The 22,195-nt window shown below is 35.7% G+C and overlaps 1 protein-coding gene across 6 annotated transcripts in view; it reads left to right on the plus strand.

Annotated features, from left to right (window-relative positions):
- The window catches only part of Fak (protein tyrosine kinase 2 Fak), a 171,415-nt gene that overhangs the window by 107,690 nt on the left and 41,530 nt on the right, over positions 1–22,195 (plus strand). For all 6 annotated transcript variants that reach the window (XM_089102734.1, XM_089102735.1, XM_089102730.1 and 3 more), the window contains 4 exons: positions 19–96; positions 6,278–6,500; positions 14,177–14,380; positions 18,252–18,428. In XM_089102734.1, coding sequence (XP_088958860.1) covers positions 19–96; positions 6,278–6,500; positions 14,177–14,380; positions 18,252–18,428 — 682 coding nt within the window. The remainder of the gene's footprint in view (positions 1–18; positions 97–6,277; positions 6,501–14,176; positions 14,381–18,251; positions 18,429–22,195) is intronic.

Genomic DNA, 22,195 nt, shown 5'->3' on the forward strand with positions numbered 1-22,195 from the left:
TCCAATTTTTCCTTGCAGACTGGTTGGTCAATTAATGTAGACGTGATAATTGGCAGTGATGTTGGGATCTCATATTTAGCCCGCTCAGACACACCAGTAAGTATTCTATATTACATTATAGTTTTCAGTAGCGAGTTTTCTCAGCCATTGAAATTCATCAACTTTTGAAAAACAATGGAAATAAACTTCCTCGAAATTTAAAATTATTGTTGCAACATAGTCGTAGAACTTTTCAACGATTTTTTTTTTTTTTTTTTTTTATCGATAAGGCTTAAAGGTGTTGTTGCATTGACCATGTGTGCACACAGGTATTACCCTTGGGAAAAGGGGGCTATGAAATTTTTCTGAGGGGAAGGATTATAACGCGAAAAAATGGGCCGCTACGCTGTTTTTCCAGCGGGAGGGGTACCCACCACGATTCATTTGTGGCGATAGAGAAAATCCGTTAATAATCTGATACAAATTCACCAGACTCGTTTAGTCTTTAGTTTTATAGTTCAGGAGCAAGCGTTTGAATCAGCCGATTGAAAAGCTTTAGCGAAGATCCAATCCTTGTATAGTATCAGTGAAAAATTGAAAAAAAAAACCAGCAAAGTTGCCTCCCCCCTCCCAACTTAAACTTTGAAAAATAAGTTTTCCTCACCGCTCCTGCGTTTTCGTGGATTGGTATGACTGTGCGCTGCAGGGATATGCCTTCTAAAGATTTTATTGTTTTGTTTGCTTTACGAATTTTATCTTTCTTTGATCGGTCACCTTTTTTTCACGCACATCGGAGTCAATTCTTATAAGCATTGTACTGTACGTTCAAGTTGACCTTTACTGGAATCCAGTGGAATCTGAGGAATGCAATTTTTTTTCCAGCTTTTCCCCCAGTATAGTTTTATGCAATAACATGAAACTTGCGTTTGCTTTGATTAAGTTAATATGAAAATAAGAGGAATATAAGGAAAGTAAAGAATGCATTAAAGTATGAATTAAGGAGGTGTGAAGTGAGGGTCATGGATAAAATTGCTGAAGATATAGCCAGAGGACATAATTGTAAAATATTGTATTGGCATGTTAAAACAAACTGAGAAGGACCAGTCAATGTTGAATTATCCTAGTTAATGAAAGGAACGGGGCAACAATTAGTGATAAGGAAAGAGATAGAGAAAAACATGGTAGAGCATTCTGAGAATGGGCTAAACCGTGATTAAGCTATAGGAAATGATATATAAAAGAGTAAAAAATCCTGACACTTTGGAAGTGAAGGAAGATTTACTTTACGAGGAAGAATTAGAGACCGTACTAAAGGGACTAAAAATAAGAAGGCCCCTGGTGATGATAGTGTAGTAAGTGAGTTTCTTAAATATGGTGGCTGTGAAGTTACAGATAAGTTACTGAAGATTATGAATATGATTTTTGAAAAAGGGGAAGTATCCAGTGATTTTAGGAAAACTTTAATTAAACCTTTCTATGAGAAAAGTGATAAGAGTGAGTGTGGTAATTATAGACACATTAACCTGGTTTCTGTCAGAAGCAAATTACTTAGTATGATGATACCTTTTAGACTCAGAGGTGCTGTAGATAAAGATGTAAGAGAAGAACAGTGTGTTAGACTTTTATAGAGAACTTTTCTCTATAAGAAAAGTGATAAGAGTGAGTGTGGTAATTAAAGAGACGTTAACCTGGTTTCTGTTAGAAGCAAATTACTTAGTAGGATGATACTTTTTAGACTTAGAGGTGCTGTAGATAAAGATGTTAGAGAAAAATAGTGTGTTAGACTTTTGTAGAGAACTTTTCTTTAAAAGAAAAGTGATAAGAGTGAGTGTGGTAATTATAGAGACATAATTACCACACTTAAGGTGTAAGAGAAGAATATTGTGTTTTTAGGAAAGGGAGAGGATGTGTTGACCATATTTCACTCTTGGATCAATGATTGAAAAGTGCCTTCTCGTTCATTACAAGCTTTTTAGTTTGTGTCGCCAAACTATTCAGAATTAATTGGGCGGTTTTGCCATAACTTGCACAGCTTAGGTAAGAGATCTGAATAAATCACAGAAAACTAAAAGCCGACACCTGCTTTATCGGATATCGTAGATAAGCTAATTAACTTCTCCTGTTTTGTGCCTGAGATAGAGATATTCAGATTTAAATAAAACTTACATGATTAGAAAGCATGAATTTATTTTTTTATTTTTTATTGAGTGGAGCGGAATTTATTTTTAGAGTTAAGGAAAGGGCAGGCCCTTAAAATTTTCTTCTATATCTGCTTGGAAAACATTATAAACCAACTCAAAAGAAGTCTCATTGAATAATTTGACAGCTTTTCATGTTTCATCTTGGCTAACTGCCTTGATTGTAATCTTTGCGGACACAGGATGTAAGAGACTTATGGTTTCCTTTGTTTTAAACCAGCATTTTGAACTGTTGTCACATTTAAAACCCCTGTTAATTTATGCCAGAGTTGCTTCGGAAGCTGCCTATGGTGTTGAGAAAACTTGCTAGTTGGCCCTTTGTCCTTGAGACTGTTAGCCGACGGTAAGACTCGCAAAATGGAATTTTTGGTATAGAAGTCCTTAAATATGATTACGAGCTTACTCTGCATTGCAACATAAGTGGCAAAAAGTTCAATAAAATAGTATCAGAGCCCAAGGTAAGAGTTTAGAGCAGCTGAGTCTCGCTACCGATAATGGATGGTGAAGTACTGGAAGCTTACCGAAGCTTCTAAACGGTTAACTACAGTAGAAAGTCCAAATACTCACTGACAGTCTAAGAAGACGAATGGCAGAATTTTGGATCAAAAGCAGTCAGTTCAGACAATTGTTTTGGGCAACCCTGCTTTTTTCAAACATGTCCAGATTTGTTAGTAACTTAAAATTTTATCTACCATATAGGCCTAATAATAATTTAATCAGGATTTCAAAATAATAGCCTAATCAGTCATTTGGCTGTGAGAATTTATTTATTAGGTGGATAATAAGAGTAATATTAAAAACAACATAAACATGAGTAATGTTGTCATTTTAACTCGATAAGGGGGAGGGAGGAAGGAGTAGAAGTAATTTTAAGAACAAAAAAGATCCACTGGTCCAAATACTGGGAGGGCAATCCATAAATAAAATAGAATAGTTTTATTTATGCAAGCAATCATAGTTTAGAATAAAAATTCCAACTAAATGGTGCTAGTACTTACAAGAAAAACACGAGACTATAACTCATTAGACACTGACGTGTAAAAAGAAACGAACGAATTGGCACAACGGTTTGTTCTTGGAGTAGACAATTGCAGTCTTCCTTTGTTAGCTGACTTTGTGTTTATTTTATTCCTCATAACTGGTTATAGAATCTCTCTATTTTTTTTTTCACTGATAAGAAGAAATTGGCCACATTAGTAGATCAAACCCAAACAACGTTCGTGAAGGGATGGTACTTGTAGGACAGAGAATGCCGATTCATAACTTACATATGCGTGCAAGAGAATAACTTTAAAGGCTCTTTTTTTGTAGTTACTCAAGTTGATCACATTGGTATCTTGTGTTGTTGACTTGTGGGCACTATACAGGGCAAGAATACTCGAGATTTGGTCGTATTTATATAAGATAAGCCCTCATATGTTGGGACACAGAAAAACCGAAACGACGCAGTAAGATAAGGGTACGGATCGCACCATTTGCCTTTATAAGGATTGTATCAACACGAGTACTAAACGAGCAGTCAACGCTAGATGTGACACCTAGAATTACAGCCGAAGATGCACTAGGATACGGTGGAGGAGGACTGACAAAGTCCCTCTTAAGAGGATTAAAGCGAAGGATTTTGGTTTTTTATTCGTTGATTTGAAGGCTGTTGATCGTACATTGGTCTTTAAAATTGCTCAGTATTGCATCACGGAATTGGGGAACTGCTTTGTAATTTTCAATAAGATATTTCAGAAGAACTGATAAGTCGTCTACATACTTAAACCTGTCCTCAAACTCAGCAAGGACAAAGTTTACAACTGCTAAAAACAACAGCGCTGCAGGGTTCGTGCCTTGTGGAGCACAACACGTAAGCTCAGCCCATTCGGAGTTGGTGTCTCCAGGGAACAGGCCGTAGACGCACTGGAAACGGTCTTGCAAAAAATTTATCACTAAAAGGAGAATGTGCTTGCGTGCACCCATTGCGCGTAAATTTGTCACAGCTATGAAATGGCGAATAAGGTGAAAGGCTTTTCGGTAATCCACTAGAAGATCGAAAATTACACTTCAAGTCATGCCACTCGACAATAAGGTGATGCATTCTCACTAAGTAATTAGTTGTGCTGCTTCCTTTCAAGCATCCATACTGATATGGGTCGAGAGAAGAAGAAACCTGTGACATCAGCTCGCAGTATATAAACGTTTCTGCCACCTTAGACAACTTCGGGGCTAGTAAGATAGTTCGGAGCTGGTCGAAAGATTTGGAACCCTTCACTTTGGGTATGACGCGAACGCACGCTCTCTTCCAAGCACTAGGGAACACTTGCTCTTGGAAACACTGGTTAATAATAGAGGAGAGTGACTTGGGAAGGAAAATAGCGAATTCACGTAACAACTTTAAAGGAAGCTCGTCAAGGTAGGACGCAGAGTTCCTATTCAGCATCTGAAGTTCTGAAACGACAAACTCGGAAATCTCACCTACATTATCAATCACTGCTTCAGTAATGAGAGACTCGGTTTCTGAACTGGTGATTGACGGAAAGGTGGTAAAGATGCCAACAAAAAAGGAGTTCACTTCCGTAGCCGATAACAAGGTACCATCCTCTTTCAATACCCTTAAGTCACTGGGTGTCATTTTACCAGCGAGTCTTTTTGCTGATAAATGCCATTTGTGTGGATCTGTCTTAAGTAAGGGCATAATTTTGTCCTTCACATATTGTCTCTTCGCTCGCCTGTTCAGTTTGACAATATGGTTCCGCAACGTGGCTGCATAGTAGTTTTAACTCGTTTGGGTTGTGGGATTGCTGAATTTGCTTCCGAGAAACTTATGAAATGGTCGGAATTCTGAAAGGATCCTACGGACCGTGGTGCATCATAGAAGCTTTGATGGTAGATCGTTCCGAAAGTAAAGTCCTACGACGCCTCCACGACAATTCAGGCCACGGTCGCGACGAGTATTAAAGTAGCCAATGTAGCCTTTAATGCGCGCTGACTCATAAGTAATGTCCCAACATTCACTTATTATTGTGATTAAGGCGTTGTTCTGCTTGATTATAACTTTGAGTTCATCAGTTTTATTGTTCAAGGAACGCGTTTTGCACACGAGTATATTAGGCAGCTTTTGTTTAGCTGGAAAACACTGAGGACGGCGTTTTGTCACAGTCGCTAATCCCAACCGATTCCTTATATCAGGGAGTGAGCACAGGCGGCGTATTATGAGCAGGAAAGCAATTTACTGGTACTAGGCAACTTGGTCTACGTTTTAGGGCTTTAGTCTTGGTTCTAGTTGAAATTAGCACTGGTATATTCATCCCTTTATTGAGTCTACCTCCACGTTTCCCGCGATGAGAGTGTTTGATAGATTTTGTGCCTATGGTAGAGCCATGTGGTGGCATTTTAAAAATCCAACTTGCATTAAGCTACAAAACGTAGATGGCCCCGCTAACAAGCAAGGTGAATAAAGTTGAATGAATGTGAATGCATGACAATAGCAATAAGCAAGGCCAGGAACACTAAGTCTTTGGTTACTTACACCGTCACTGCAGGAAACTCGGAAAAACCAGAACAAAACAATCTAAACTGAGATGACGAGGGTCAGCTACTTCATAGCGCTCACAGCGCCATCCCATCATCTTTACTAGATAAAAAAAGAAATCTTTAATTTTCGGCTTGCTTAGCATGGCAGAAGAAGACAAAAAGTTTTCTTGTATATGTTTTTTTTTTTCATCAAGGATTGACTATTCAAAAGTAACGCAACGCGAAAAGACAATTTTTCAGAATGGAAGCGCTTTTTAATAAGAGTGTAATATCTTGTCGATAGAAGAGACGCTGCTTGGATTTCGATTAGTTTTGTTATCTTAATATAATACAATTAGCATTGGTAATCTTTTCCAAATATATTGAAAATTTTCTTGTACTCTGATGCCAAATTAACTTCAAACACGGATATAACCTAAGATAATACTGCCAAAATTATGTCTTTTATCACCTAATCATCTTGAGCGCTTTTTTTTTCTTCGTGTTCCTTTGTCAATGTTGAAAAGTTGGAGCAACCCATCCATTCCTCTCATTCCTCAATATTTATTTATATTTAATACTAATTACTTTTTTTTCCATAGCCGATCAGGATTGCAGATTTCAGCCATATTCAGAATATAGAAGTTATTACTTCAGATTGTGATTCCCACAAGAAGGTTTTAGTTTGTATCAAAGTAGCTGGAAATAATGAACCACTGTTGTTATCCGTTTCTAGCTTAGAAGTTGCTAACAATATTGCTGATTTAATCGACCGATATTGTCGAATAACAAATGCTACTACTTCCTCTTTGTGGAACAGAAAAGGTAAGATAAAAATATACTAATATTACTACTAACAACTCTCTGCATCACCAAGCCGCCTAAGGCCAACACAGCTACACATAATCCACCCCCATCCCAATCCATTCAAAGCCTGCCTCTTTACACCTTCCCAGGAAGCTCCCATTTCCCTCAAATCTTTCTTCGTGACCTCCTCCCACCCCAACGTGGATGAGACCTGCTTTCCGTTCAGCCCTAGACGGTTGGCCAAAAAGGACAATCTTTAGCAATCTGTTTCCTTCATCCGCAGAACATGCCCTAGCCATCTCAGTGTTTCTCTCATTATAGCCCTAGAAAGTGGGATTAAACCACACTTTCGTACAGCCTACTGTTTGGAATACGGTCTGTCATTCGGATACCCAAAACAATCCGTAGGCAATTTCTGTGAAAACATCTAGCAAATCTTCCTGCGTTGTTTCGACTGCCCATGCTTCAGAAACATACTTCATCACTGTCATCACTTTAGCTTCCAGTGTTCTAATCTTGGTTTGCAGACTTATCTCCTATCCATGCTCTCTCATCTTTTTTCACTTCCAGTGTGTCATACTCTTTTTCATTCTTCTATATTATTTCCTGTAATTTTATCACGGTTTACCATATTCTCAAAATGTTCTGCCCATCTCTCTTTAAATCTTATCACTATTCGTGACCCGTTCTTATCCTTAACTAGGACGAGTCCGGATTGACGATTTCCTCTCAATTTTTTAACATGCCAATACAATATTTTAATATTATGCCGTCTGGTTGTGTCTTCCAGGTTTTTAGCAGTTTTATTCTTGGCCTCCAGTTCACACCTCGTCAATTCGTATTTTAATGCTTTCTCTGTTTTTCTTACATTCCTCTTATTTCCATATGGTATATCACTGAAAAGCCTCTTGTTCAAGTCTGTCCTCTTCTCTACTAGACTCGTATTTCTACTTGGGATCCTGTCTTTTTTTGCCTGTTGCTGTAAGTGAAATTCATCTGCGTCACTACTACCTCCATCAGTCGGTTCTACAGGGGCATAAACTTCTATGACTGATACATTGCGTTTTTTTAGTGATTTAATAAGCAACTAACATTCTATTATTAATACCTTCCAAACCTAAGCAAAACCTAGCAGCTACCTTTTTCTTCAGTCTTACGAAGTGCTAACTTTTTAGAGCCGTACTCGGCTACTGTCATTATTGTAGCTTCTAATTTTTAAGTCTTAGTTCGCAGACTTGTCTTTTGTATCCTTCCAAAGTCTTTTCAACAGTAAAAAACACCCTGGGCCTTAGCTATTTTACTTTTTCATCCAACATATTTATTAATTATGCTATCCAGGTAAGTAAAGTTGTTGACTTGATCTATTTTTTTGCCTAATATCACCTAATTTCAAATCTAATCTTGCAACATGAAGTATCAAAACCTTCAAAAATTCATTCCTTTAGCCACTTTTTTTTTATCTAGGACACTCGAATCATCTGTGTAATTTAAATACAGGATTGTTTACCATCTTACGTGAATCCATATAGACGGGGATAGGGATAGTACAGAACCCTGCTTAACTCCTGAAACCAAACCAACTACTGACGTCACTCCCTAGTCTAACCACAACAACTTAATTCTCGAACATAGTACTGCTCACTTTACTGTACTTGTGGGGTATACCATCCAAAGATAGGACCTTCAATAAAGCTTTCCTGTCAGCCGAAACAAATATATGTTTATAACTTGTAAAATTTAAGACTTAAGGGGTCTAGTAATTCAGTTTATTTCCAAGAGAGGAAATTTGGTCAACGCATTCTTCCCCGGCCTTAAACCCTATTATTCTTTTCATAAAACTTTATCTAAAAGATCTCTCAGTCTAATAAGTATCATTATGCTAATTAATTTACTTCCTACAGAAACTCAGCCATGCTTCTGTGATTACCACACTCATTCTTATCACCTCTCTCATAAAGAGCTTTAATTGAAGTTCTCATGAAATCATTGGGCCTTTCCCCCCTTTCAAAGATCATATTCATAATCTTTTGTGAGTATTCTACACGTTTATAACGGTTTAATAGATTCTCAAATTGTTCTTGCCATTTATCTTCATTACTTTTCTTATCAATATTTGAGGCTCCGTTCCTATCTTTCGCTGGGGCAAGTCCAGGCTGGCTATCTCTTCTCAATTTCATAACATGCCAATACAATATCTTTATATTCCGTCTCGCTGCATCTTCCAGATCCGTGGTAATTTTTTCTATAACCAATAGTACTTTTTTCTAGTACATGAACAAGAAGCTTTTATTTGTTTTAAATAAATTGTGGTATTTCTTTAAGACATAGAATCTTGAATTTGTAGCTAACCTAAAATAGAAGCTTAAGAACGTATTATAGGGACTCTTATTCTTTCATTAACTAATGACGTGTTGCGGTCACCCAAGCTAATAACTGGCTAAGATGTACATTAGGTATTTGTGGGATTAATGGACGTGAGATGATAGCAAAGGCTGAGCCCCTCTCCCCTTGTCCAAAATTTGTTTGACTTGTGTTTTACAAAGTTTTTTTTTTCATATCTGAAGTTGTATTTTTTATTAGATAATTTGGTAAGCTCTCTGACATAAATTTTCTTCTTTTCTTTGGCAAGCTACTACTGGAAAAGTGTACATTTGTTCATGTGACCAAGGTAAATTCGTTTAATTCTTTATATTTCACTCTTTTTGATTTCCCACTAGATTCTGAAGTAAATTTAATGTTTAAAATTTAATGTTGGACTTAAATTTAATGTTGAAGAAAATTTCTAGTGTAAATCCTATAAGTTTCTACGATATAAACTTCCTATGAAATAACTTCGTATAATTTTTTTTTTTTAGAAAAAAGAAAAGAAAAACAACATAATTTAGCTATTTAGAACTGTTAACGTTTACTTTTGGCACTCATAATAACTTTCTTTTTTTGATTAAAGAGTAAAATGAATTGTTGAATTGATAAATGTGAAGGATTGAAAGCAGATCACAACAGAGCTCCTTCTTTCTATAAACAGGTATCTTTATTTGCCCAGTTTCTTCTGTTAAGCCTTCCTCTAAAATTCTCTCCCAAAAAATAAAGTTTGGCACTTGTCCGATGTCTCTTCCCAAAATATTTACTGGGAATCTTCTGGATGTTTTCCTTTTTTTGTCAAACAATTATTTTGACTACTAAAGTGAATAATCACCCTATAATATTAGATCAGCTCATTCAATGCTCTTGGAGTGTACTGTTTCAATCCAGGTGACGGAGAGAGGGACTATGCTCTCCCGTTTATATATCGTAGCCAAATTGGCAGACATGAGAGACATCCATTGCTTAATTATCTTTTTGAATTCTTTATTTTTTTGTGTTTTGGCAAAGATGTTTATTTTGATGACCAATGAAGTTAGTTTCCTCTGTAAATCTGACACTACTGTCTGTCATTCGTACATTCATAATAAGAGACTTTTTGCATTCTTTCGAAGAAAAAAAAAGTGAAAAAAACAACAACAAAAACTCCAGTCTGTAAGTTCTCATTTTTACCAGAGTTTTTGCAAATAAATTAAATACGTTAGAATGTCAACTCAAAAATCCATGCGGAACCTTTGCTTGCAATAACTAAACCTCTGTTGCAAGATTACTCCTTTTGTAGGGAAAGGAGGGTACAGCATCAAACTTTACAGTTCAAACCACCGGTGCTGATCTCCGTATCTTGGCATTTCAGTCAGGAAGTGCAATGGGGAGGAGGGGGGCATTCACTATGCACTTTCGTAAACCATTCCTCTTTACCTTCCCTGGGTTTCTCCAGGCAGGCACCCATTTGGAGCTGGTTTGACCCTGGCTAAGGTTACAGAGTCACACCACTAAATCTGTCTCACTCCAAATAATTGGTGACACCAGGAATCGAATCCTCGTCCTGAACTATCCGTCCTAAAATGTTAAAAAAAAGAGGCCACATCAGTGCTAGCCATGCAAAAAAGTGATTTTCTTTGTTATTCAAGCCAGGGGACTGTAAGTTTCCTGTATATTGTTATTGGCCATGGCTATTCCAATTAATTTTTGCTTCGATCCGACGCCGTTTTAGGGGGTTTCAGGCCATTTTGCAAAATTCTTTTAAATTTATTTTCAAAAACATTATATTTTATGGAGGTAGGCAGATTCTTTTGCAATGAAACTGTATTCTGTTAATTAGGAAAATAGGTCGGTATTGGTTTTATGCTGAACTTAGAATAGTTGAAAAAGGTGTATGCAAATTGGTTCTTTTGTTTTTGGCTAAATGTAAAAGTAGAAAGAAAATATAAACACTTATTAAAAATAAAGAGAATAGAGTGCAATTAACGTCTGGACTAAGGTTTTAAATTGGCTGTGTGATACTTTGGATTAATGCTAAGTGAATGGACAAACGTATTAAGTCAAACCTCTTGCGAAAAATACTTGCAAAACTGTATATTTATTTGCGAGCCTTAAGCCCTGAAATCGAGCCGAAACTGTGCCCCACGCTCCCTGGGGTCCTAGAGAGTTATGTTCCTAGAGACTTGAACAAGAATTTAAGTTTTTGTTGAGTTTAATGAGTCCACTTTAACGATTCGCATGCTAGTCATATGGTCATCATGCAAGTGCATGCACGGCTAAGCAGAATGCTCTAGTTGTAATAAGACCAGTCATTTATTAAGTAAAGATAATTCTTGTACATGGGCGCAGAAGCATGGTCTCTGCAATTTACTGGAACATCCGTGCTAAAAATGTTAAGTGCCCCTTCGCCTAGTCTGTTTTAAAAACTCCAATGCCTGATGTAATACTATAGTCAAAATTTGTCATAAAACATTAATGAAAAAGTATTATCGAGGCTTCATTTTCTGTCTGAACTTCTTTCGTTTTTTGACAGGGTGTGTATCCAAGAAAACTTCCTGTCAGTTGTTACTTGCTTTCTATAGGGTTTCTCATTTACTCAAAATCTTTCTTTTCCATCAAGCAAAGTCTCCTCGCGATTGATCTCAGCAGGTTTGGCCCTGCTGATAAAAAAAAACCTGTGCTAATCTAGCTGCAGAGTTAGACGATCTTCTTGCAGCGGAAATATCCTGTGTTCTATTCCTAGTTTTGTTTTTTTTGGAAAGTTACCGTGATAATATATCTGAAAGTAAAATCTCTCTTATTTATTTGTCTATTGCCAAACTAGTATCAAAATTTGAGGATGAAGGCCTTGGCTGCCTCCTATTTGTTGCTTTGAAGTGTGAGACGTCTGACCCCAAAAATAGTAGATGTGAAATTCTTCTTAGTTTATCATGCGTTTGGGCATTAATAATATCCCTAATATCTCTAGTCGCGTTTTTAATTTTCTTCCCTAAGACACCATCAGTGACTGCATAAACAGTTCTTCTAAAATTATTCCATCCATCATCTGCATTGTAAAATTTTAAATTCTCCAGCTGTAGTATTCAACTGTTCCTGAAAAGTTTCCCTCAAATTCTCCTTCTGGAGTCTATCACTATCATAGCTTCCCGGAAGGTAGTTACCCTTCCTCAATTTCAGCTTTGAATTAACCCTAGACACTACTAGATGGTGATCATATCTTTTAACATCTATAACATCACTCCTATATGCCCTAAGATCTTGTATCGACCCTGCTAGTCTTCGGTTTACAATAATATAATCAAGAAGGTTGTGTCTTACCATCATGTGAATACCATGTTAACTTATAGGCCATTTTATGACCAAAAATGGATTAATTATAACTAGATTTTTATACCTACAAAATTGAAGCAATCTGTAACCATTTTTTTTTTCTTTTCCAAAACCAAATTTACCTAGGCTAGGATGCCATCTATCCCTATTTCTACCAACCTGTGCATTAAAATCTAATAATAATATACCATTTTATTTACACCATTAAAATACCGTCTTATTTTTTCCTGTAATTGTAAGTAAAATTCATTTGAATCACTACTATCTTCATCAGACACTTCTACAGAGGCATATACTACTATGACTGATACCTTTCACTTTTTAGTCACGAATGAGCGACTAGCGTTCTATTATTAATACCTTCCCTTCCTAAACAAGACTTAGCAGCCTTCTTATTCATCATGAGCCCTATTCCCTGTCTATACATCCCATCCTTCCTGTCTGGGCAAATAAGTTCTTTATCACCTAATTTCATGTTTCCCCTGGTATATGAATCTCCTAATAAGTCTAGTTCGAAGCGTCTGAATTTGTTGGTCAAAATGTCGGTACGATAGTTGTTTTTAACGTCGTAGCATTCCAAGTTGTAATTTTAACATTCTTTAAATCATTGAAACTATTATAACCTTAGGAAAAGCAACAGTCCCATAATCAGAGCAGGAAGGGGACTAACACGTCTTTTCAAGTCTACATGAAGCGCTTAAGCTTGCTTAGAACCGGATAGCAAGAAGTCCCTGGGAATTCCAGTTGAATGGAGGCCTTGTGTAATCCTTGGCCTATCTTGGTCACAACATGGTTTTCCGCGCTTGGCAATACTCTTCTAGCAACAAGAGTCGAAAACCTGCACAGAAAATCTCAAATATATTACTTCTTAATCATTTATTCACACCTACAAATATTATTCCACTACAGGGAGGCAACCCATTATAGATAGCTTAGCTAAAAAGAGGTTTTTCAGCCTAAAAAAAACAACCAAACCCAAAAAATTATCCATTCATCACAATCCAGTACAAATGCTGTGTTGTGTAATAGGCTATAATTTCCTTGAGGGGCGCTACTTCTCCTTTTCACCCTGCAGCATTGTTAGTAGTCGCAGTTTTGCTTAGGAAAACTCCTAAAAGATCTACCCTGATGCCACTATGAGCTCAACCAAGCAGAATTCCCCACTCGGGGATAGGGACAGAGAAAGGAACCTCATGACGGAGCAGAGACCCCAAAACATCTCAAGGCACTGGAACAACTCCAACCTTTTATACCCAGTCTTCCTCGTCAGGGCATTCCGAGATATCTGAAGAAGAATATTTTTCTCTTTTTTCTTCTGTGCTCCGTCTTTTATATTTGTTTTCCTGATGGGGAATATACATATGATAACATTGACTAGCGTTCAAAGCTGATAAAACCCACTACGCTATTTCCACCACGCTGATGTATAGTTCTGTTATTTTGCATCTATAATCTTGTGCTAAAGTAATAGTGTTCATTTTAAATTTTGTTTTGGGAAACATTCTCTCTTAAATCGTTTTAAATTTAATATCGGAAATTATACGTAATTCTGTTATAAGATTAAAGCATTAAAAGAAATTTTGGAATAGTCTGGCTACTTTATGCCAGTATTGTACTTGGGTCTAGTTCTTCCAATCCCTCTTCCGTGACTAAGAACAATGTCAAGTGTACATCCTTTTAGCCCTCGGAATATGACCCTTCATGAGAAATTTATAAACTCCAATCTATTGGTCTATATACATTTGCATTTTTTAAGGGGGGGGGGTATTGATGCAAAACAGGTGAATCATTGAAGCCATGCGTATATGCCTGATTTGGATTTTACCATTTGTAAGCTTTCTTTGTTCTTTATTTCGCTAACTATTCTTGTAGATTGCATGACCTTAGGAACCTTGAGACGATAATTTTGAATAATACTGCTTCCATAATTGACCACGAGTGATGGAGTGCTGTTTAATTACTTATTACTTTAATTACTTATCAAGTCCATATCTGTTGTCTTATAATACCTTGCTTTGTAGAATATGGCCAGATAAGGTCCCGTCCAGGCTCAAGATTGAATTCTCGACAAAACAGTCGCTCATCTAGTCCAAATGTGAAACCTGAAACTGAAGTTGATTTTCTACAAATGCGAAGTCGGATTTTGATTAAGCAGGTTAATGATCCTGGACCCCAAGACTATGCTGAACTTGCTGGGGAAGAAGGAGATTACTGCTTTCCTGATGGTATTGTAAAGATTTACAGGCTTCGGTAAAGTGCATGTTTAGCGCGGCTTAGATTATAAAAAAGAAGAATCAGAATTATTGTAGAATTATTGAAAAACGTAAAGATATCAAGATATCAAGGGGGGGGGGTGGAAGAGGGGGAGGTAGGTTTTCTATTTCTTTTTTCTGTATTTTTGTTCTCCTCTCCTTGATCTTTTTTTCTTATTTCATCACTGCAGTTTACTCTTTGCTGTCGCCGCCTCAATCTATTTGAAATTTTGCGATAAAACATCCTAGCCAACACGTCGTGGAAGGGCAGAAATGAAATTAATTTCCATCTCACTAAAAACATCTAAATGACACCAGCCGTTTTAACTCTTGCGTTTACTCTGTTGTAAGTTTGGTTCTAGGCTCACTGTATTTCAGTGATGGACTGGAAAAAAAACAAAAAACTATACATTCAAAATGATGTAGTTTTTTTTTAGGATTTGTTTTATTCTTTATTCTGTTAAATTGTCCTTTATTTTTGTTTTAGTGCAAGTTTATTTAACTAGCAGTTATTATGTTTATAAATCATTTGTATTATTTTGATTTCATATTATTAATTGTATATCTTTATAACTCTTACTTTAAGTTATTTTGCTTTTTCTTATTCCATATTAGTGGTAATTGTTTCCTATCGTCTTTCCTAAAGCAAGACATGCCTCACTGGCTGAAAATCCCTCTCGTTTGGTTTCTCAATTATTTTTTCCTTCGTTTTCTTCAGTTTTCGTCCAAATACGCAGCTTGGAATAAATAATTGGAACAAATAAATCTATAATGGTTGTTTTGATTGGTCAAGAAGGTAGCCTAGCTTGTAAAGGGTATTTTAAAATTAAAAAAAAGAATTAATAAAAATTAAACTTTTTTTACCCAAATAGTTGGTGCAGATAAAATAGAAATATTATAGACTTGCTCATTATAGACTTACCATTATATTGAAATTACTGTTTATTATGGTTATTTTACAACAGAATTTATAAACTGTTATGATAGTGTTTAATTTTCTTTTGATAAATAAAAAGATAGTGTAAGCCTAGGACACTAGCTAAACATAAGGAAACATGTTAACAAAACAATTCTTACTTCATAATATGCAGATTAATCAGAGTTAATACATTTTGCACGGCGAGAACTTTTATCTTCACTTCTTTCCTTGTATTTCCAATTTTTTTATAGCATTTCTAAATATTTGTGTTTATTCTCTAAGTCTTGAAAAATGTTTGTAAACAAACGCCCAAACGTCATCTAAGCTAACCTAATTTATCATTATTTGCCTATTGACATGAAAAATGCGGTTGAACCCATGTTTATTTTTCAGAAATTTGTTAAAAAAAATTGGACAACAACGAAAGAAGAGAAGATAAAGGTTCTCCCTGTGCAAAATGTGTAAATTCTGATTATGCTGCATATTATGAAATAAGAATTGTTTTATTAACATGTTTCCTTATGTTCAGCTAGGGTCCTAGGCTTATACCAAAAAAGGCCCAAATTATCAAAGGAAAACAGAAAAAGAAACAAAACTACTACAACAGCTAAAACATATGCAAAAATAACAAAAAAAAGTATGAAAACTCTATGTATAAATAAAAAATTATAGTTACTTTGCCAAAGTTCTAAGCAAATGTCATATAATGATAGCATATTGTAAACAATTCCAATAAGAGCAGGTTAAAAGACTTTTATTATCACTAAATTCTAAAAGCGACTGGATTTTTTCTTTTATTGTTCTGGCATACATCAACTTCTCAAATATTAAATAACATTCTCGAAGTTTATTCAATCGTATACACTTTTAATAAATAAGTTATGCTGTTGACTTTCCGAATTTATATTTCCCTAATCAGTATAGTATTATAAAGGCATATAGCTTGTTTTTTAATTAAATTGCTGTGAATTGGATTTAATTTGCAATCTCTATAGTCTCTATCGTCTCTATTTACTGTATGCTAATACACTAATGGGTAATTACTTTTCATTTTTATGGTTTCTCTAAAGCTTTGTAGCGGCCCAAGGCACTTACAAACTCTTGAATTTCTTTCTTACTTTATGCGGGTTGTCCCAAAAAGAGCGCCGGATTTGAATCTACTATAAATCGAATTTATTTGTTTGAAAGAACCAAAAAAACAACAACTGTATCTTCAGGAAATATTGCAATTATACGTAAAGCACAACGTTGGGCATATGCCCCTCCCTATGCTAGCTCTACAGGCACTTATTCTATCCATGAAATATAGCCTGATAAAATGTGCCTGATTTTTGATAAAGGGGGGGAAACATCCCCAAAAAGAGCCCGTGATCTCTCTTCTGGCAAAAAATACAAAATTCCATATTTGTTCAGATAGGAGCTTGAAGCCTGTACAGTAGGTTTCTCTGATACACTGAATATGATGGTGCGATTTTCATTAGAATGCCGTGACTTTTAGAAGGTGCTTCTCCCCTTTATCGAAAATCGGACAAATTTTCTGAGACAGAATAAGTGCCTGTAGGGCTAGCACGGGAGGGGGGGGGAGGCATGTGCCCCATGTTGTGTTTTGCTTATAATTATAACATCTTCTTTAGAAAATGGTGTGTTTTTTTGCTTCTTTTAAATAAATAAATTCGATTTACAGTAGATTCAATACGGTGCTCTTTTGGGGAAACCCTGTATTATGGTGCGTAAGACCAAATAAAAATGTCCAACCACAGTTAAAGGAAATATTCTGTTCTTTTTATCGTTTTGAGAGAATTTATTAACTGTTTATGATGACCTATTTTCTAATGTTGGTGTGTTCGTTCAACAAAATGTTTCACAAGTGCCAGGTATTCTATATACACCAACTTCAATGTTTTTGGTATAATCTATGTTTTTAATTCTTTCTTTAATTCTTGTTATAAACAAAGGGGCGGGGGGGGGACTGAACCTCCTCCCCCCGAAATTTTTGTCCGACTAGTAAAAAGTTAACAATAATATAAAAAATAATAAATTTTTTATGCGTTCTTAAATTTTTTTTTTTTTTTAATCATCCCACACTTCGAGAAAAAATAACCCTTCCCGAGCAAAAATCCTGGATCTGTCCTTGTGTTTAGCCTACAGTTGTCTAGCCACACTAGGTAGGGGGGATTTTTAATTCAACAGCCGTAGCCATGACGCATCAACAAAATAATGAATAGTATGTTTCTTTATTTTTTAGTTCTACTGCCAAAAACAAAAGGAACCATGTGTCAACACACATTTTGAAGCCCCTTCAAGGGCTCAAGATGGAATTTGTAACGGTAACGATTTGTGTATTTGAAAAGAGCGTTGAAAAGTTCATCAAGTGTTATGTTCACCTTTGAGTTAGCAAATTAATCCAAACACCAAACATTTACCAAGAGGGTAGATTTTGTTTCAGTTGGCTCGTCCTTTAATTCTGGATGGGGTATGGGTATTCTAATGTTAATCCAGTAAAATAAGTATATAATTTAAGGCCTTGATACTTGGGGCAACTCATTTTGGAAAAAGGTCTTACAATGGAAAGTGAAAGATTTTCTTTCTTAGTAATTTTACTTATGTGCCCATTCCGTTTAAGGTCTTCAGAGATAGGAATGTCAAGGAGCTTTACGGAGAGAATTGAAACGTGAAGGGGGCACTGCAACAAAAGAAGGTTTAGAACTTTTAATTTTTTGCCCCAACTTTTTAACCTCAAAAATTACAATTACATCAAGATTGAAAGATTGAAAACTCGTATAACTGTGTCTTACCAAAGAAGTATATTTTTTGTTTCATTCTTTAAGACAATTTGATTTCTTTCTATCTTTTGTTTATGGAGCGGTAGCCAAAACATATTTTACTGTATGTAAGTAATGAATTGTGCCGTTTTATTGTTTTCAGCAAAATCTCGGGAAATCCCAAGAGAATATTTGTCACTGGAAGAAACGATTGGCGAAGGCCAATTTGGAGACGTTTTTCGTGGAGAGCTTCGAATTCCTGGGGTGCAAGAAATTAAACAGGTTGCTGTAAAAACCTGTAAAGATGTCACTGTGACGGAAAAATTTATGGAAGAGGCTTGTGAGTTGCAATATCTTCAAAAATTTATTCTTTATAAAATGTGCTCTTAAATTGCACGACTATACTATTGGTATTCCCGCTCATAGTGAGAGACCTGTCTTTCTTCGGACCCCTAATTTTTGTTTGAGGAAGACACAATAAATGCTCATAGTTTTAATGTACTACTACTTTTACTTGGAATAACTTGTTGCTACAACTACTTGTCTGAGGCCAAAGCAGCTACGCATGTTATGAGGAGCCCAGGAACAATGCTCCTGCAGATTGGCTGAATAGTAACAATATAAAGACCTCTGGAAGGCCATCATTCACTTGTTTTGAGGGGTCCTCTTCAATGTTTTGGTCAGCCATGCCCAATGTTTTGTTAAAGCTCTCCATCCGAGAAATGCACAATCTGCCCGGTGTCGAACTCGTAGACCGTTGTCGCCGGCTTATGAGAAAGACTTTAAAATGTCGAAGGTTCTATGGGTAAACTTACTGAAAAATTTTTTTTTGGAAAAGTCAAGGTGGGGCAATTTTTCTCATCGTTATAAGCAGAACAGAGCTGACAGATACATTATAAATGTGGGTTTTAACACATCTAGATTAGTTTTTTTTTAGCTTTAAACCTCTTGGAGTCTTTCAACATGATTATACTCTTCCCTAGAAAAGATAGCAAGGTTTCCAGGGAAGAACTACTCTTCATGCTACTATTTTAGGAAATTGTGTAATATCATCCGTAAAATTGCCGCAGAACACTCTGACAAAGTCAAGAGGTGCGCTTGGCTGGTAATCCAAAGGATTTTCCAGCCTTCGCTCTGCAGGGGTTGCGATTGCCCAGAAAAAAAATTATCACTGAGGCAAAAAAGAATCTTTTATTTATTAATTAATATAAATCAATATAATTATCTACAGATACAAACTAATACCCACACAAATTTAAAAATGAAACTTTCAAAAGAAAAATGAATAATTATATTTATCAATAATAGCGTGATAATTGAGTTCTAATGATAAACATGTAATTAGGCTAAAGTTGATATTCACTATAAGGGGTGGGGGTCATAAAGTCACTGCTTTTAAATTGTAGCTATTAAATATTTTAAAATCAAAAGTTCTTGTTATATTTTTGAGTGTTTTAAGAGTGACCCAGTGAACTTGCAAATATGATTAGTGAAAATGGAACAGCTAGGGAAATGATACTTAAGTATGGCTGTTGAAATACCTGTAACGTCCAGATGATCGGTGTTTGGATTCGATTTTGGTTATCTAAACCCTTTTTTTTTAAAACGTTAATAAAACTTCTTTTATTTTCGAACTTTACTACTAACGTCACGAACAGATTCATTACATAATCAATCTTAGTATACATGCTTAGAAAACAAAATCGTGAAGCTCAGAATAATAAAAAGAAAATAATCGATTTTTACGAAGAGATACAAAGGCTACATAAAGAGTTTAGTACCAATTTCTTTCCTACAGGGGGTGGAGAAAGTATCTAACCCAGTTACTCCATTCCTCAATAGGCCCCGGGAAAACAAAATTGGGTGCATAAGGATATATACACCGAATCTTTGGGGAGAGAGAGTTCTTTGTTCATAAGATAGATCTTGAACTTACAAAAGGAAAAGAGATAAGTGATGTGTTTGAAAAGATTCATCAGGTGATATAGTGGATGAGAGAGATGAAAAAAATCGGTTCTAGGCGTTTACCCCCCCCCCCCCCCCCGTGGAAAATAAGGCTTTCCAAATATAAGAATTTTACTTGAGTTTATTTCTTAATTTCCGTAGGGGGAAGGAATTTTGGTGCTTGTGTAGTATGCGCCACTCACTCAAGTTTACGCTGTGTAAAACTCGAGAACAAACCGATTTCTTCGTTAGTTTTTTTGGCTTAGCGCGAGACAAGACAAATATAAGTAACAGAATATATGAGAAATATATAATTTGGGCTATATATTTGCACATGAGGGGGGGGGGGGTTAAAGTATTTGCACAGTTTGGAGTCAGAAAACAATTCTGCCTAGGTATATGGCCCCTAAAAGACTACAGAGAACAGCGAGGTATGTGGAAATTTTGTTAACTAAAAAAAAAAAAAAAAAAAAAAAAAAAAAAAATCCCAGTATAAAGTAAATGAAGTAGATGTAATGTTTCATTTAAGTGTTCTTTCCAAGTGTTAAGTGTTTTTTTTTTAATGACCGTTTTTCCAAACATTAAGTACTATTATTAGGTTAATGCAGTGTTTCATGTAAGTTTTTTATAATGATTGCTCATCAAAGTTTATTTTATTTTTGCCTTTTATTTATGTTATTTTACTATGTTCATGGCCGTATATTTTGCTTTAAAATACACTTATCTATCTATCTAATATGCAGAATAATTGTACCATACATATTTTGCATGCAGACTAGCTATACTTTAGGGTAAATACCGGCCACCGATAAAACCAGGGATATTGAGTTATTATGTGACATGCACTTACAGGAAAAAGACAGTGGATGGATATTTTGAGAAAATGAAAGAAGGGATATTTGAAGGAAAAGAAAGGGACCCTTTGTTAATTTTAAGCTGTCGTTTGAGAAAACGGATAGTGCACCATTTTTTCAAGCTATGAAGGAATTTATGTTTATTTTTATTCATGAGATATTGCCACATCAAGAACGAGTGTGTGTGTGTGTTTTTTTAGTCAAAATTAAGGTTCAAGACTCCAATTTAACTCCAAACGTAATGAAGAATCGAAAATAAATGTTCTATTGCTTTAAGTGTTTGCACAGGAGTTTCGAATTCTGAGAAAGATAAAATATATAAAAAAAAGTTTTTTCAACAGAAATTAAGGAGCAACATTAAAACTTAAAACGAACAGAAATTATTCCGTACATGACGGCGGTTGCCCCCTGCTCAATGCCCCGCTCTTTACGCTAAAGTTTGTACTGCTTTAAGAATACCTCTCATTCCAATTCAACGGCTCTTGTGTTTAGCAGTCGTTCTTAAAATATTGGCACAAAAAGGAAAACTTTAGCGTAAGGAGTGATGTGGGCTTGAAGTCTCTATAATAGGGCTCTTTGATGTTTAAATACATTGTATACACATATTTAAATGCATAAAAACATTGTGTATAAATAGGCAAAGAGAAAAAATACCATTTAAAATCACTGAAAATAACGCTCCTTTTACCACTTGCCATCCATCCTGTAATATTTTATGCGACATAAAAAAGATTTGTATGATAGGAGGGGCACTATTAACCCCTCCCCCCTCCCAGCACAAATAATGAAGGTGTGGACCAAACATATTCCTGAGAATCATGAGGGATTAATTATCAATTTCTACCCCCTCCCCCCCCCCCTCCAAAAAAATCGTTCCAAGGCTAAATAAGTCAGAATATTTTGGGCATTAAAGTGCACCCTATGAAGAATCTGGTCTTAAGTTATATATCCCTCCCTTTCTATATTTATCTGAAAGCTCATGGGAAGTTAGAAAACTCTGACATCGAAATGGGCTTTTTTAAGGTATCTGACATCCCCTCCTTCCCCGCCTACACAAATACTCACCGGCTTCATAAAAAAGGAAGCCCGGTTTTATGGTCCACCTGGGAATATAATGACTTTTCTCAAAAACGTTTTAAGGTGGTCTATTGAACAATCCTTTTGAAAATATAGCCTTTTTTTCCTATTCCCCGCGGAAAATAAATAAGTAAACCATCAGGCTAAAAAAAAAAAAAAAAAAAAAAAAAAAAAAAAAAAGATTTAAAATAATGACAGGGAGAAGTAAGAGGTGAAAGTTGTTCCTTACGTC

The sequence above is a fragment of the Artemia sp. Qi Xiang Cuo genome, chromosome 16 (assembly GCF_049724085.1).
Source record: "Artemia sp. Qi Xiang Cuo chromosome 16, ASM4972408v1, whole genome shotgun sequence".
NCBI classification, from domain to species: Eukaryota; Metazoa; Arthropoda; class Branchiopoda; order Anostraca; family Artemiidae; genus Artemia; species Artemia sp. Qi Xiang Cuo.